Source organism: Callionymus lyra, chromosome 11, assembly GCF_982586985.1.
Source record: "Callionymus lyra chromosome 11, fCalLyr1.hap1.1, whole genome shotgun sequence".
NCBI classification, from domain to species: Eukaryota; Metazoa; Chordata; class Actinopteri; order Syngnathiformes; family Callionymidae; genus Callionymus; species Callionymus lyra.
In genome coordinates this window covers 21,160,184-21,178,340 of record NC_141828.1, presented here as the reverse complement: position 1 = coordinate 21,178,340, position 18,157 = coordinate 21,160,184, and the positions used below count along the sequence as shown (strand labels likewise).

The 18,157-nt window shown below is 39.6% G+C and overlaps 1 protein-coding gene across 18 annotated transcripts in view; it reads left to right on the top strand.

The window, feature by feature from the left end:
• Positions 1 to 18,157, top strand: part of kcnma1a (potassium large conductance calcium-activated channel, subfamily M, alpha member 1a) — a 174,516-nt gene that overhangs the window by 44,952 nt on the left and 111,407 nt on the right. For all 18 annotated transcript variants that reach the window (XM_087803093.1, XM_087803088.1, XM_087803091.1 and 15 more), the window contains exon 2: positions 3,781 to 3,945. In XM_087803093.1, coding sequence (XP_087659219.1) covers positions 3,781 to 3,945 — 165 coding nt within the window. The remainder of the gene's footprint in view (positions 1 to 3,780; positions 3,946 to 18,157) is intronic.

The following is an 18,157-nucleotide window of genomic DNA, read 5'->3' as shown; positions in this document are numbered from 1 at the left end:
TTTTTTAATATTGGATATTAAAATAATCAAATGTATAGTTATTTTAGGTTTCTAAACAATAGTGATTTCTAATAATGAATGTTATAAATCATTTTGTAAAGTAAGATTTCAGCTGGAAACGCTGTTCTCCATCATAAAGAAACTGCTGAAAGAAAGAAAAGGAAACAAATATGTCTCGATACAATAACCAAAGTGTCCAGAAAAGCGAAAGGTAAAATCATTTCTGGACTTAAACGTTTCGGGGCGTCTTGATGTGGTCCTGAAATTGCTTCTGTCGATGCGAAGCGTTGAGCAGAATATTGATCATGTTCGGTCATGCGTGCTGTCGGCAAATGACACTGCAGTGATCGAGGGGAAGGGTGGAATCTTACAGAAAATCTTTTACTTGGAAGAGAAAACCTCCTTTTAAGTTTGAAATCTAAATGACCTGAGCGGCGTGTTCCTCTGCAGGACCTGAACACAGAAGCTGATAATGATCTAATGACCAAGTCAGGCTTTTTTACAGCCAGTTTATTGGCATTGTTAGGGGGTTGGAATCAAATTAGGAAAATGGCAGCTGTGTCCGTGCCGTATCATTATGAAATGTAATCCAATTTGACGAGACAATCCTCTTGAAATGGACGGAGCACTCTCTTGGGTGCATCTGTTATAGCGTTACTTTTGAAACATGCAGAAGACTCAAGTTGCACTCTGCTTTTGTTTTGATGCGTGCACGCTGGGTCTCCCACGATGGGATTCGTGATGTAAGAGGCACATTGAGAGATGACATCAAAAAATCATGGACCACAGGGCTTTTTGAATAATGCAGCTGTGGATGAACATGCAGAAGAAGAAGAAGAAGAACAGTGCTCCGATAGACTGAAGGCTTTGGATTGACCTCTTGGATTGATTCTGTCGATGATTCTTGAAATACTTCTGGACAACGGAAATAAAAAAAAATGAGACAGGCCACATAGAGAAGTTAGGAGACACATATACCGATGTCAGATGAACTGGACACGTGGAGAGGACATGATAAAAATGTCACATGGCTGATGGCAGGTGAAAGTGAAGTGGAAACCTGAAGCAAAAAGGTGTGAGTACCAGTTTTAACACAATAAAATATTAAATAAAATAAGCACGAATCAATGTTGTAACCCTGCAGTAATAGAAAATATACTTTTAGAGTTATAAGCAAAAATGTTTGTTCATTTTAATGTAGTGACTGGAGCTCAGTTTTCTTTGTCTTCATCTTCGTCCAATAAGAAACTTAAAAACATCCAAATACCTCCATACTGCTCGTCTGTAACTTCCCTCTTGTACTGAAGCCTCAACATGAGGATTTTTTCAAGAAAAAAACTAATATTTTATGCCTGTTTGTGGCCGACATTTAGTGTCAGTGCACATGTGCAAGATTTACGATGATGGAATGGTATCTTCGTCTAAAAACAAGCTTAAAATAAAGACTTGTTTATGGACAAGCAGTATGGAGGTATTTAGACATCTTTAAGTTTGTAAAGGAACAGATTACTCTGAGAATAATCCCAACCCAGAGAAAATTAAACACGTTTTTAATATCTTATCCCTGATAACATGATAATTGCAGAATTAACCTTCTCTTAAATATCCATATACTGTGCATGAATACCACTGTCTTTGTCAGATTTTTTAATAGATGCCATTTTAATTAATATATTCTGGGAATTAACTTCAATAAATAATTTGTTGCTCGAAAGATAATTGTTTGGGGGATTTTCTCATTCAATTTTTTATATATATATTTAGTCTATTTTTGTTATTTTGTAGGATATAAATGTTCCAACTCAATTTGAATAATAGCGATAATTTAATGTAGATTACTGGAAACCAAATCTGTAGCCGCCATAGTCCATAATCTGCTCTGATGGCTTCATGTCAGATGCTACTTTTAGTCGTGACCTTGTAAAATCTCAAAGAAGTTCATATTTCAGCTGCAGTATAACCAGACCTCTAGACGGGTCAACAGTCGTCACAAATCACTGAATCTCTCACAGTTTGACGTTTGAAAGGTTTCCATCAGGAAGTCGATCCTTTCCTTTATTTCCTCCAAAAAAGGAAAAATGCTGGTGATCTCTGTGCGTGTTTGTGTCAAATCAAGAATGGATGAATGGCTGCAGAGCAACAGCTGCATGCAGCGACTCTGCCAAGCAAAGCATGTCGCTGAACAACTGTTTAACTCGCCCGCTCACCAGAGGGAGGGACAGACTTACTTCCTCTATCCCCCGAGGAACCATCAACCTAAAAACCCTTGTGCGCAAAATGTGTAGGGCTGGCGTTGACTTGCCCTGGCATTAGAGGACACACACAAGGCGAAAAACACACACATAAGCGTTGAACAAGACTCAACGTCTCTCTGTAAATAGGTTTTCTAATGATTGTGGTCATGGCTGGGTAATCTGAAGCCATTAGCCTAGTGCCCTGCGCTGATGAGCCTGGTCTTCAGGAAGTTGATTAAAACTTCCTGTGTTACACTTTAAAGACTCGTCTATGTTTGTACTCCTATCTTGACCTGTAAACCAATACCTTGTATTAAAGCTGAAGCCTATTGAAAAGGAAAAACGATCATTTTTGACAGTTTATTAGACACCTGTCATAACTGTAACAACAGCCCTGCTCATCGCTCATCGCTCAAGTAGGAATTAAATTAAAAAGTCTTTTTGTGTGTTTTTGGTTGTAGCACCAACAACATGTGAGTCTGTGTGTCAGCACTGGAGTCGGTTAAAGTTCAATCAATATTCAAATCTCACTTATTTTTTACCCATCCTCATGTTGACTAAGGGTTGGGATTATTTTCAGAGTAATCTGTTCCTTTTTAGAGTTATAGACAAAAAAGTTTGTTCATTTTAATGTAGCGACTGGAGCTCAGTTGTCCTTGTCTTCATCTTCGTCCAAAAAGACACTTAAAAACATCCAAATACCTCCATACTGCTCGTCTGTAACGTCCATCTTGTATTGAAGCCTCGACCATAGGAATTGTTCCGTCTGAAATCTCAGCGAACAAGAGGTTACGAGAGCGGAGTCCATTCTGACGTATTAATGGCTTCACCCCTCCTCCAGCCAGCTGTAATCACGCCCGCTTTGTATATACAATGAATCCCTTGGAGGTGGAGACTTCCTAGATTCATGATATGTGGTGACAAACCATAATACTTCACAAATAACACTAGAGTCGTTATGGTTAACAAGATTTCATCTCAAAAAGTGTTTTCAGTGTGGGGGTTAAGCACATTTTCTAATGTAAAAATGTCAATGAAGAATTTTGAACAAACAGAAAACAAAACAAAGGCAGTGGTTGTCTGTCAGATGTGCCCTGCAATGATCTGAAAACCTGTTATGAGTTTCCCTCCAGAAGTATCATGTATCTCCTGCGAAACCCATCTTACCACGAATAAACCTCAGAAGATGATTGAATGAATGTCTGCACATTTCTATTTGTTCAGGCTTTTCCTTGAATTTCTCGAACTCCTGTGTTGTTCTCAGTTTTATCTTGATCTTTAAAGTATGTACTTTTTTTGAGTATTGTTTTGATTGTTTAAGCGCTTTGTGACCCTGGTCTCGAAAAGCGCTATATAAATAAATATTACTTACTTACTTACTTACATTAAGGGGAAGATTTTCAAAATGTTCCCACAGCAGTGAAAATGAAGCATTTACAGCGAATATATCCTCGGACACACATAAATTACAACGACTTTCATTCCATTTAAGGATTTTTCCGTCAAGGCTGCGAGGTGTTTAATGTCCTAACTTTCTCTCTTCCAGGAGGCTCAGAAAGTGATCAACCCTGCTAACAATCCGTCGGCGGATCGGCCAAAGAATCCTGATGAGAAGGAGGAGGTCCCAGCCAGCGAGGTGGGATGGATGACGTCGGTCAAAGACTGGGCAGGTGTCATGATCTCGGCCCAGACCCTCACCGGCAGAGTTCTGGTATGCAGCTCCTCTTTTTATTGGTCAATATCTGGATCTGATTGAACTCCACCCGCCCTCTTGTTTTGGCAGCGACGTTCGTGCATTAAGTAAAGCATCAGTTCGGTCCTTCTCTGGTGACGGAGGTGCAGCTGGTTTTTCACACCCAAGTTGGCTTTCGATTTAATCCAGTTGGCTTGTTCGACCCGATCGTTCTGGGCCCGAGCCCAGCCTGCCCCGATTATGAGCCCAAGATATTTCGGGTGTAACTGAGAAGAACGGAGCCGCCATGTGATTCGCCGGTGCCGGGAATATTGTGGTCGAAGCTGTCATCTCCACATTCACTGGCACGTTCTCGCACCGAGATGATTTTTAGTCAAGATAACACGGGAGAAGTCGTGGTTATGTATCAATTCCATGTCGTGCTGGGAGTGAGGTGAACTCTCATGACTCACTAATACGTCTCTGCAGAGACTTCTCTGCGGAGTAAAGGCTATTAATTTTCCCTCCGCAGACGACGTCGGATGAATCTCTGTGAACTTGTTATCTCTCCGGCCTTTCGTGCCGCTCGACTGTGTCTACCTGACTTGTGTGTCTGATTTGCTTTGTCGAGTATGAAATGTTGCATATAATGTGGTGTTTGTGCAGAGGAAAGATAGTGTCAGTTCAATTTATCACTGTCGGAATCTTTATCTGGCGTAGCATCAAACCCTGCTGTCTTTAACTTCATCTGTCATCCTGCAGCCAGAACCTTCAGCGATCTGTGCTTCGCGATGCAGGTTCATGCCTCCTGTGTTATCTCTTGTTTGCTCTTTACTGCTGCGTCAGATGAAGCGTTTAATCTCAGGATACTCTAGAGATTATATTGACTCAATACATGACGTACAATATCTAGTCATATCAACATTTCAAGTCTTGTTCTTGGTCCAGCACTTATTTCGGCACCACCACAAGCAAACGCATCAAATAAAAGGGAAATATGTAATTCTCATGAGTTATCAAAAGTGTTGAGTTTGTTACTTTGAATTTGTTACTTTGTAAAATCACTAGTTACTTCTTTGAAAAGTAACTCGGGTACTTTAAGTTACTCATTACTTACAAAGTGACTAGTCACTAGGAAAAGTAACTGTTACATTTAGTTGATCGTTACTTTCAAAGTAACTAGTTACTAGGCAAAAGTAACGTAGTTACTCATTACTTATAAAGTAACTAGTCACTAGTAAAAGTAACTTAGTTACTTTAGGTTAATCATTACTTTCAATGTAACTAGTCACTAGGAAAAGTAACTCAGTTACTTGAAGTTACTCATTACTTTCAAAGTAACTAGTCACTAGGAAGAGTAACTCAGTTACTTCAAGTTACTCAGTAGTTTTAAAGTAACTAGTCACTACGGAAAGTAACGTAGTTACTTTAAGTTAATCAGTAGTCATTAGGAAAAGAAACTCTGTTACTTTAAGTTACTCATTTCTTTCAAAGTAACTAGTCACTAGGAAAAGTAACTCAGTTACTTTAAGTTACTCATTTCTTTCAAAGTAACTAGTCACTAGGAAAAGTAACTTTGTTACTTGAAGTTACTCATTACTTTCAAAGTGAACTAATCAAACCCACAATTTAAAATCACATAAAATCTGAATTTCTGTCAGATCTGGGTTATCTGTCTGTTTATTTTTTCTATTAGTGATACAGCGTTAAGTTATATCATACGTTCTTGAACGCAACATAATTTGCGATCCTATTTTCATTGAATGCATCGTTGATGTCAAAGAGTTGTGAAGAATGTTATCAGACGTCGTGTTTCTTCCAGACTTTCCCTCATCCAGCATTCATTGCTCCTTTATTTTTAAAAGACTAATCACCTAATGGTCTATCTATTTATCATCGTGTAAGAATAAAAATCGTTTTGTAAAGAATGAATCGATCAGCAGATGCAGGTCTGGAACCATCGATTCTTCGTATGAGACTATGTTGCTCTGTCAAGTGAGACGATTGAATTTAAAGATAACTGAGCTCTAGTCGCTACATTAAAATGAATAAAAACATGTGTTTTCTATACCTCTAAAAATCACTTCAAGCTTATAAGAAAACTCCTTGAACACATGGCTGACGTTTTAAGTTTTGTTAAGACTCCTGTAGTGTCAGAATCACTAGAAAGTTTTCCATATCTTGCTTATCCCACATATAAATCCCAGAATGCATCTGGGATTGAACCAGCAGCAGTGGGATCGTAAAGCAAACGACTAACTCGCCTGCTGAAATGTGACCATTTTCTTTCTCTGTGTTGAGTGGGATTTGCTCTTTTCATGGTGGAGATGAAGGATCCTATAGGGAGCTGTCAATTGACTAAATGAGGCGCTCTTTCATCGCTTCTCCACTCGCAGATCTGCACTGGCACAGCCGCGGCTCTCTGGCCCTTTCATCATCCTTCCCTACATATAGCCTACATTGAAGTTGGAGACCAGAGGCAGACATTTTAGCAGCGAGAGAGACGCCTGCAGCAGCAGCTCCATGCGAGCTGCTCGTGGTTCGGTGCGTCAGAGTGAAGGGATGCCAGTGCATCACCTACTGTGAGTTGTGCTACTTCTGCTTTGGCTGATCATTCTTCGCCACAGGAATTGTTTGCCTCGTAATGACTCCAGCCACATGGTGGTGCAGATAAATGTGAGCAGGGGGTGAGCAGTGTGTTGCTGGAATGTACACGACGTGGACGGCGTGTGTAGGTCGGCGGTTCGTATCCTCAGTTCTCCCATCAATGCGGTCATGATGAGTCTGTGTACACAGAAGCTCGGTGGTAACCATAGCAACTGCTGTGTGGCGACGCTCAGGCATTCGACATTAGGGGGAAGTCTCAAACACACACAGAGAACCACACATGTGCACATACCACACACACACACGGAAAGCTACACACGCACTCACTCTCGCACACAAGTACACAAGCAGACCAACACATGCAGACGCTCTCAAACACAAATACACACACAAACCCACAAATGGGCACACACTCATACACACAGAGACCTACACATGTGCACGAACACGAACACAAGCAAACACACTCCCAAATAGGTGCACACACTCACACACACAAACAGACGCACACAATTAAACAGACACAAATACACATAAATATAGACGCATAAAAATACACACACAAGCACTCAAACAGATTGCACATATGCATGCACTCACACACAAGTGAACACAAACATAAACCCACACATATGCGCACACTCACAAATTTGCACACACAAGAGCACGCACAGACCCACACATGTGCTTGCACTCACACAAAAGCACGCGCACAGATCTAATGCACTCACACACAAGTGAACACAAACACAGACCCACATATGTGCACGCACTCACACACAGAGCAACACACGTGATTGCACTCGCACACAAGCACAGACACAAACATGTGCACACACACACACACAGACACATACACAAGCAAACACATACACAAACAGCCAAATAGGTGCACACACTCACACACACGCACACAATTGAACCGACACACAAATACACAGTCGCGTATGCATGCACACACACAGACAAATAAAAATGCACACACAGACACAGGCACACAAACGGAGAAGCACACAACGACATCCAGGTTCAGAAAACACAAAGATACACGCAGACACGGACACACTCAACAGACACGCACAAAAACACAGAATTAATAGTTGATGAAGCCGTCACTCTATACAAGAACGACCTTTCTCTGTGATGACTTTAGTGGAAATAAAATGTCTAATTTAACCTCCAGGCTAACTTAGTCAAGTCACTTCTCATGAATTAAAAGACGTGTTGCTCTTGTTTTTGCAGTGAAAATGAACTCACATGATTCTGTTTTCTCCCCTGAGTTGATGTGCCTGAACTCTTAAATCAAGTTTTCTCAGTTCGAGCTTGGATTATATTTAAAATGATTTATATAATGTCATAATTGAATCATGAGTTTCGTAAACTGCTCCAGCTGGAACCAAAAAACAGATGTTTTTTTTCACTATTTGTACTACGTATGTTGTTAGGTTTGGGGTTATTTTCAGAGTAATCTGTTCCTTTTTAGTGTTTAAGATGAAAAGGTATGTCCATATGATATTCGCGAAAACAGAGACGCGCGTGAGATTTACTGGGAGTGTTTCCTGTCTGTGTAGCATTTTAGCTTCTGTTACAAACAAGCTTGAAATAAAGACTTACATTTCTTTTGGAACAATTCCTCATGTCGAGTCTTCAATACAAGATGGTCATTACAGATGAGCAGTATGGATGTATTTTAATGTTTTTTTTGGACAAAGATGAAGACAACTGAGCTCCAGTCACTACATTAAAATGAACAAACATTTTTGTCTTTAACTTTGAAAAGGAACAGATTACTCTGTAAATAATCTTGACCCTTAGTCGACAGGAGGGTGAGTGAAATTAGTAAAATTAGAATTTTGGGTGAACTATCACTTATTAAACTGTTCAAAATACTCCTTCAATTTCTTCTTCAGAATAAAAAAACACACTTAAACTTGTTTCATACTTCTGTTGTATTCTTTAGATATTTCCATGAGAATTATTTTCCTATTTCGTCGTCTGCTCTCTCTCTCTTCTAAATCGTATTAGGGAGTTATTTCCAGGTTTTAATTCTGACGCGGCGCTGCCTGAATTGAATGCAGCGCGGCCATTAGTGGCGTGCATGTGCTGCATGAGAAACAGATCATCGCGGTCATTAGAGATCCTCCCAACCCTCGACCGCACCAGAGGCTGTTTGAGCAAGAAGCCATTACGACCGAGGGCGACGCTGCCGCCGTGCAATCACATCAAACAAAGAGCAGCAGGTGTGCGCGGGCGCTGGTGTGCGCTCGGATTGATGTGTGCACCTAAATGTTGCGTCACAACACAAAGGTGCCCGTGATACATTGTTACCTCGGAGCGGCCATACGTCAAAGTCTCCTGGGTTCGAGCAATCATAGCATCCATAACCTACACGCAACATACACGGCTATATATCCTACTTCGATCAGACCCCGGTGTCGCCTTATGTGCCGTATGAATTACACACCGGGATGATGGATGTCCGGGTCAGTCTCCGTGTTGCATCAGCTTTTCGAAGCATCAAATATTTAGTGCCTCGTTCACACATGACCGGCCTCAAGTCTGGTGTTCAGTCGACACTTGGCTCGCGGTCATAAGGGAAAACATTAGGGGTTAATGACCCTAAACATAGTCAAACATGACCCCCCTTACCACAAATATTGATGCACGGTCTTGATAGCAAAGTTAAGTAAAAGGGTTGACTGATGAGCTACAGCTAACCTGTCTCGTGAGACCACACGCAGTCGTCCAGACACAGGTGAAGGGCTGAGCTCTGACATTGGACGGCTCATCAGTCCCAGAACAAGCAATTTACGGCTGCGGCTCCGTGGATGAGCCTCATTAGGCTTTCAAGGGCAAGAGTCTGACCAAAGTACTGGTTAGTTTTGATTCACCAGCAGGGGTCTCTGTGTCTCTGCCTCTATGTTTAACAGAAATTAAACAAACTTGATGAAAAATGAAAGTGATAGTTCAAATTTTATCTCATTGTCGAGTAAGATTTGGGATTATTTTCTGAGTAATCTGTTCGATTTATAGGCAAAAATGTTTGTTCATTTTAATGTAGCGACTGGAGCTCAGTTTTCTTTGTCCAAAAAGACCCTTACCTCTTACCTAAATACCTCCATACTGCTCGTCTGTAACGTCCATCTTGTATTGAAGCCTTGAAATGAGGATATTGTAATTCTTGTCTTTTTGGAGTTATAGGCAAAAATGTAGCAGCTCAATTTTCTTCGTCCACGATCTTAATATCTCTTTATGACTTGTATGTAATGTCCCTATTGTGACGAAGCCTCAACATGAGAAACAGTGGAGAATAAAAGTCTATATTTTAAGATCATTTGTTGCAGAAGCTAAAAGGCTAACATGCTACACAGATAGTAAGTAGTCAGGGTAAATATTTCGCAAGCTCCCATAGTAGAGCGTAGACACTATTACTTTAAATGTATTTTCCTTAAATGTATTAATTATGTGACAATAGGGAAATTTAAAGGTTAGACGTAAAAACAACTTTCTTGCTTCACTTAGAATTCCAAGGCAACCCACGACCTTCCAATTAGAAACTTTGTCTAAAGGTTGCCAACAGTTCTCTGATCCTAATAGTGATTCATTAAGAGGCAAAACATTTGTTCATTCTTTGAAATGTGACGCTAGAAGTCTTGAATCTTGGGCAGCGATTGATTCCTTGAGCCTTGAAGAGGATTACAGCCTCTAAAGGTAGATATTGCATTTTCTTGGATTTGCACAACGTGATGAACCTGAAATAGGTCAGTCCCGCCATCTTTTCTTATTGGGATCCTTGGTGGGAACTGAAGACCATCTGTTCACATGGTTTATCTCCAAACGCCTTTGGTCATCCCTCTGTCCAACATAAGATTACACACCGCATGATACAATAGTCTCCATGATTTACATCTTTCTGTCCTTCTATTTATGTAAAAATAGCATCTGTTTCAAGGAAGATAAAGCCTTCTGTCAGGATAGAGATCTGACTTGCAGTTTATTTAAACAAAGAATAGAAATCACATCTGGTTTTAAGTCACACATTTACTTGAATACAAGTGAGAAAGTAGAACAGTTTACATTTCTGTCCGAATCATTTCTGAAGCACAGAGCTGTTAGTTCGCTGTTATATCTCTCTCACAGTTTCACAAGCCCTCAATTTTCTTACTCTTAAATTTTTCACCATAAACAAACTTCAATGGTTTACTGATGTTGAGGATCGCAATCCAGAACCAGTATTCACTCCTTTAAGATTTACAGCTGGCTTGAGCGAGAGACAGACTCTCCATCCTGTTTTCCCACACATGCAGCAATAACAATTACAATGAGAATAGGATTAACTTATGTAGGTAAATATGATGAACATACTTTGGCTTTAGCTTTAACACTTTTCTGTCACCTACCCGTTGTTTTCTTACATATGCTTCCATTTTCAGTTATTGTTCATGGAAAAGGTTCCAACAGATAGTTAAGATTTGAAATTTTAATAATTGTAGCTCTTTATATTAACTTACTCATAACCAGTATCTAACCAACTCAACTGCTGTCTCTGGGACTTTGAGTCTCAACCTATTTTCACCAAGAGTCTGACACCCTGTAAGGAAACCTTACCTTGTCTGCTTGTGTTTTCCTTTTTTTTTTAGTCTCCACTCAAGACTTGCGAACGTGGGTACAAACATAGACCTACAGATATACTGGTTATTGCCTTTTTACTGTTTATTAATTTTTTTAAATAAAAGATGAGACTTAAATTGATAATTTAGCCAAAATTTACATTTCTCTCATTTTCTATTAACCCTCACATCGATTAAGGGTAGGGATTATTTTCAAAGTAATGTCTTACTTTTTAGAGTTATAGAGAAAAATGTTTGTTCATTTTAATGTAGCGACTGGATCTCAGTTGTCTTCGACTCCATCTTCGTCCAAAAAGATGCTCTTAGGAATTGTTCTAAAAAAGATTTAAACATGTCTTGATTTTAATATTGTTTTTAGTTGAAGTTCCCAGACCATCAGCCTTAATCTTAGTGTAAATGACGTCTTACAATTTTTTCAACAAGGAAACAGGCTGATTATTTGTAGCTACCGCTAAAAACAAGCTTAAAATACAAAATCATTCATGTTTATTTCTGAACAATTCCTCATGTCGAGGCTTCAATACAAAATGGACGTTACAGGCGAGCAGTATGGAGGTATTTGGGTGTTTCTAAGCTACATTAAAATAGCTCAAGATATGTTTTAAAAGTGAGTGAGTGGGACGAAATGTGTCCTCAAATGTCCTGCTCAGGAAAGAGTCACGAACGGTTCACTCACTGTGATTGCTTCTCCTCCTGCTAAGCCGCCATTCATCATGTTCCAACTCGAAAGATTGCCTTTGTTTATCTTCGCTCCCCATGTGTTTCTCCCTCTGAACGTTCGCTGCTGTTGTGGAATGTTTCCATCTTGAGTCTCTACCCAAAGGTGTGAGTCCTGTCATGCGGGGTTTGATAAAGCAAGGTTATCCTGCGAGTGTGTGTGTGCATAAATGTGTGCGTCTCTTCTGGCGAGCTAATTAGACTTCCCTGTTAAGTGTGTGGAACGAATTTATTGCTGTTAGCAGACTCCTCAGCATGGCTGCAGCTGTCAACATCTCCTGCATCTGGCTCAGTCGTGACAGAACCTTAGCTGCGTTTCATCTTCACTGCTGCATCCTCTGTGAGTCAACGCTTTACCTCTTACTTTATTTTCATCCCATACATACATCAGTTGCCTTTTTCCAGTTATTAATAGCCCTTGTTATTCATTCTTATTTTTTATTTTGTCGCTTACATCACCATTGATAAGATATTTCCTTCTATTTACCCGAAGACGTCGCGTCGGAAACCTCACCAACATGAGCCTGGCAGGAACTCCTATTCCTTCTTTCTTTCTTTCCGTTGGCAATAGTTTAGCGGCTCACATTCACCATCTTGTTGTTTGTAAATACACAACGTTTTTTCCTTCCCTACAAGAAGATACAGTATCCTTATTCCTGTCAGTGTATCTTCCTTTATTCATGAAGCAAAGATACCTGAACTTTACTTAAGGTAGGATCTCCTTTCCTGCCTGGAGAGCTCATTCATACCCCTAATCAGATATTTCTTATCATACAGATTAATTTTCCTCCTGTGAACCTTGAGTATTTCGCAGTCATTTACTGCTCCAGATAATGACATTATCCATTCTTCGCTGGCACAGAATGTGAACTTGCAGATTTATTTTCACCTGACTTCTTGTTTAGCTTTACTTTGTTGTTATTTTAGCAACATTTATTCAGTTTGATACTCTGTCCTTTATTGCCTTTGACGGACGGAAGAAATAGTCTCCGAACTATTTAAGGAAATGAAAAATACGAGTTATAAATATCAGACATCTGACATTTGTTGGATGATACACACATTAAAGTGTTTTCTTGGATCTTCATTGAAGCTATATGTGGGGACAGGTGTGTGTATCAAACAGTTTAAGGTTTAGAAAGTTCAATACAAAATCATTGTTATTGCTCCACGATGAGTCAGAACAGGAAGGCTAGAACCTTCATAATAACAACTTTACTTTCAGTTACGCAGCTTCGCCTGTTTGTTTAAGTTTTGTTAAGTTTTCTTTTTAAAGGTAGGAGGAACTTGATTTCTCCACCACAGCAGCAGTTTGAGCTTGAACTATTACTACTAATACTACTACTAACAAACCATGTTTTCTAAACATCTGTAACACACAAATATCACAGCAGATCAGACATTACTGTGTGAAAGAAAGGTGTGTGAACTTCCGTCTCTTTTCTTTTTGATTTTGCTCCTGCCTGGTCTGTAGTTGGAATCTGTCTCCTTACAAGAATGTTCGGTGAATGGAGTGATGATTGAAAGATGTTTTTTTTCTTTACTTTTCTTTAGTCCAAACGAGGAACGAAAGACCTTCCTCTGTTATTGCTATCGACACTAGAGTGAGAAAGAATTTGAAAAGGCGTCTGAAAAGATCATGGAAGTCTGATATAAAAATGGCTTCTACTTGAGCTTTAAATTTCAGTTTAAAAGAACATTCAAAGAGTCATGTTTCCTGTTAAATGGTCTTGCCAATGATACTGAATAAGTGCTGAAACTTATTGAAAGAAAGGAAGATTATAATGATCAATGAGAGAGTCATCCTTCAATATACATGTATGCATTGTGATATTTATGAGCACATAGACAGACACTGACTCAAGCTGGGTTTCCATTTGCCCTAGAAGTGGGTGCCACCACTGCATATGTACTCCTGTAAGCCAGGGAGGTCGTTCACCTTGACCCAGAGGCAACACAAGGGATACCACAAACACATTTGTTTCCGAGCCTCCGGGTCACCTTGACCCAGAGATAACACTAGGGTTTATAGTATAAGACCTGACTGCTAAAAGAAAATTCCATTTTTAAAATACAGGTTCTTACTTTTGGGCATTTCCTATTGAACTTTTGCAAAATAGTTTCATAAAGTTCAGTCCCAGGAAACATTGTGACATGCATAGGAGGAGAACAATAAACAACAACCACAATACGAGTTTAACAGAAAACTATTTCAGAAAGTCGGAGAGAGATAAATAAACAAATCTAACTTTAACGCAGCTGAAGAATCTGTATCCACCTCAAAAACACCATGATATGATAGCATGGTCCCAGGTGGGGATGTAACATATTAGATTTAGTAATTTATGCAATATTTACCAGTGCGAGTGGTGCTTTTTCCTGCTACGGTCCAGCCCTAGTAAACTTTAACACTTATTAGTTTTTGTCTACTTTTCTCTCGTTTTATTGAGCTTGTTCTGGCTGGTTCATCTTGTGATAATCTCACAACTCTGCAACAGATGATCTTGTTTTGTCCTCATGAATGGTTTTTTTCTTCTCATTTTGCCTCCAGGCCTGTCATAACTCTGCAGAGATGAGTCATCATTGCTTGTACTTCCTCTCTCCTCCATCTATTAACCTCAGTGTTTGCCACATGGGTCTTTGTTTCTAAAGAGGCAGAGACAAACTCCCATCTTCCCCAGCTGCCACGTACATGCCCTTTTGCCGGTCCCATCGTTTCTCAAACTGAGGAAAGGTCAAGAGAGCAGACACAGGATTGATGCTTCAGTTAGTCGCCAACCAGGCTTTTGCTCGGCGGATTACTTATCTGGCTTGTGTTGGACGAAATGTGGCAGCATTACTTGTCCAAGTACTTCGATATTATATCTGTTTTGAAAAATATAACTCGTCTCTTCATTGTAATTGGCTTTGACAAGCCTTGATGAATGGAGAATGGTATTCGGCTTTAGACCCGGTTGTCAGGGAAACAATCACGTTGAATTGGAATGGGATGGAACAAGGTATAAGTGGGATCTTATGGTAATTTAGTGTTGACGTTCATCTTACGTTCGCCTGCTTTAATGTCTGCCGTGGCTGTCAGATCATGGACTGGAGCTAACACACTGTACATTATAGATTCTGAAATGAAATAATAACGTAAATTAGTCTCTGAAATATGTGTAATGGGAATAAAAATATTAAATACAAATATTCATGACATCTAGTCTTTGCTCCTTAAATCATCCTGTTTTAATCAGTTCATTTTGTTTTGGTTGCTGCAGATACTTCTATGACTGTGCATGTGTTTGATTATTAGAGAATAAAAGAAATACCGGAAATATATCACAATACAGGGGCAATGATACGATATTTTGCTCTATATTGCGATACTGTAGGAACAAGGATACATTTGCAGTGTTGTCAAGTACTTGACTCTGGCGTTGCAGTATTAACAAAGCACATGACTCTTGACAAAGTCGTAACTGTTTGTTTTAAAACCATAAAATGTCCATACATAAACTTTAACAACTGCTAAAGACAACGATATCCTCTTGTCCTCAGTCATAGCTGGCATGTCGCAGTATTCCATAGTAGATGTTAAACTTATGTTACAATAACTAACTTTAGTCGGCTCTACGAACTCTGTCAAACTAACCAACGAGCCTCTTGGAACCCAGATATCGGCCGTCCAAAACCCCCTTAATTTGACTATTTTGGATTCCTACAAAAAATCTTGAGGCCATCACCATTTATCGTCTTTGTTTGCCAAACCTGAAGACCTTCAAGTTTTCACAGAAATGCTCCTAAATAAAAAGATAAAAACTATTTTTTTTTACCTCCCACCTAAAGTGTGGAAGTATTTGGAAGCGGCCTAATAAAACACTTAGCTTATTACCACAAACCCGCTTCAGCTTTTAACCAAGTAGAGGAGGCTATTAGATAATTAAAATAAAAGATCTCTCCGTGAGTCGCAGTGAGTGACTGCTATAATGATATTCCGCTGCTCCCTGCAATGATAATTTATGCCTTCGCTTGGCTTCGGAATGGCGGCGTGGTCACAAATTAGATTGGATTTTAGGCGTTACATGGATGACAGACAGTGAGGCTTGTAGGCAAACAGACTGGCAGAGAATTACATGATGGCTGAGAGAGAGCCAAGTAAGCAGTCACAGAGCATGCAGATGTCCTCTTGTTTGTCATTCGGAGGCTCCTGTCACCTCCCTGACGTTGACCTGCTCATATTATGTTTGTCATCACTGCCTGCTATGATCTGAGAGATGACGCTTGATTACTCAGTGACGCCTGGATTATGTAAAACTCTTGTGTCTGACCTTGATCGTCCAACCAACACTGATATAGTGGAACTAAATTTAGGGTATGAGCCATATGATGCATTTAGAATGAGTTCAATAGGTCTGTTCCGTTTGGACTCAAATGTAGCATTACATCGAAGCAACATTTTCAAGAAACACTGTATACAAAAATACCCCCGCATTTCATTGCGTATTCATTCCTCCGGATCAATGTTTCTTTTTGAAGTGTCTACAATCTTCTCAAAGAGGAAACGAAAGATGACTTTGCTTTAGTATAATCTCAGACTCCAAACCAAAAGTTCTAAGAATAAGCGGCAATTCCACGTCTTAGCCCTTCCTTTCGCCTACCCCTAAAAGCAATTTTAGGCAATCTGAAGTCGAGCGACACCATTGGACTAAAGTGGTAGTGTTTAGCCTGACGGGACATCATATTCCCATGAGCACTCGCTAAACGTCGCAAAATTTACCATGTCCCGGTTTGCAGCAGTTGGTATGATATGCGTTGTGACCTCAACCAGCGCGATATGTACCATCCCCAAGAACTTTTACAGTGAAAATAAAAATCACACAAAACACCTCAAGTCACAGTATGAGTCATTCAACTAGTTTTAAGTTGATGTGCAATCACAAGTTTTATGAAAATATTTTAGTAGAAAAATATTAAGGTACCCAAACTGCCTAGAGCTGCTTTAAAGTGTTAAGGGCTAAGGGTAGAAATATACGACTAAGAATTGGGACAACCCTACCTTGCTCCTTCATCAGTTGTTGGTGCTGACTGAATGCCATGTCGTATTCAAATATGTTTTAAAACATAACGGTGTACTATAAAAGTAGAAGAAAATACTATACAAAAATAGTTTAAAGAATGTAATTTAACATATACAGTATACAAAGTACACGCACACCAAATGCTCTTTTCTTTTCAGAAAGCAATGGGTCTGCACGTTCGTTTTACGAACTTTTCCTTTTAAAATGTGGAACTTATGTCTGTTACCCTCTGATCTTGGTATTTTATACTTTAATATTAGTACATTCAAATTTTTATTGACTCTACACGGTCCTGGAAAATTAACTTTGACCGATCCTAGAACATTCATGAATAATATAGAAGGTAATGAACACAATACTTAGAGTTTTTCTTGATGAAGTATGCTTTGAGATAATGCACATTTCACTTTCATCCTCATTTATGTCTTGCTCAGAGTATTTTATCTAATTCAGTGTGGCCTTTCTCAGCTGGCTTAATGTGTCAGCCGCTCAGAGAGACTGTCTCACCTGAACCATCAGCAGGTCTGAGTCACACAGTGAAAAAAGAGAGTAGGTGTAAAATGACAGAGATTGGCTTTTTATCCTCCGCTCTCGAGGGTGAAAGGTTATTAGAGGTGTCGGAGGCAAGAGATGGATGCTATCGCTCAATGTTTCATTAAACTAACTTCACACACGAAAGGTCAGAGACCTGACTTTTACATTGATTGACCATTTAGCATAACAACAGATAACCTGCTTTAATTGTTATGTCTCTTCTAAACCTTTATTTAATGAGTCTATAGAACCCTTGCCTAAGCCTGGTCCCAGATCGGCTTACCCCCCGGGAGGGATCTGTTTTCGTGGAATTTGATGGCCACGCTGTCCCGTCAAGGCTTCACCTGCCCTGACTCTTACTTATCACAGTTTCCATGGCAGGTGACTGTGACCGACAAGGAGGTCTGTAAACGTATTAAATTTTGTTAAATATTTGCTGTTAACTTGAATTTTCTGCCTTTATGATGATTTTAATAGTGTTTTTCAATTATTTAAACAAAAAATCACATCAGAAAACATGGGCTAAAGAAACAAACTAGCCTTAATCCAGGGGTCCGTCCTGGGGCCTCCTCTACATTAAGAGTATAGTTTTCCTTGATTTTCTGGAACTCCTGTTGTGTTATCAGCTTTATCTTGATCTTTAAAATATATACTTTATCGAATATTGTTTTGATTGTTTAAGCGCTTAGTGACCCTGGTCTG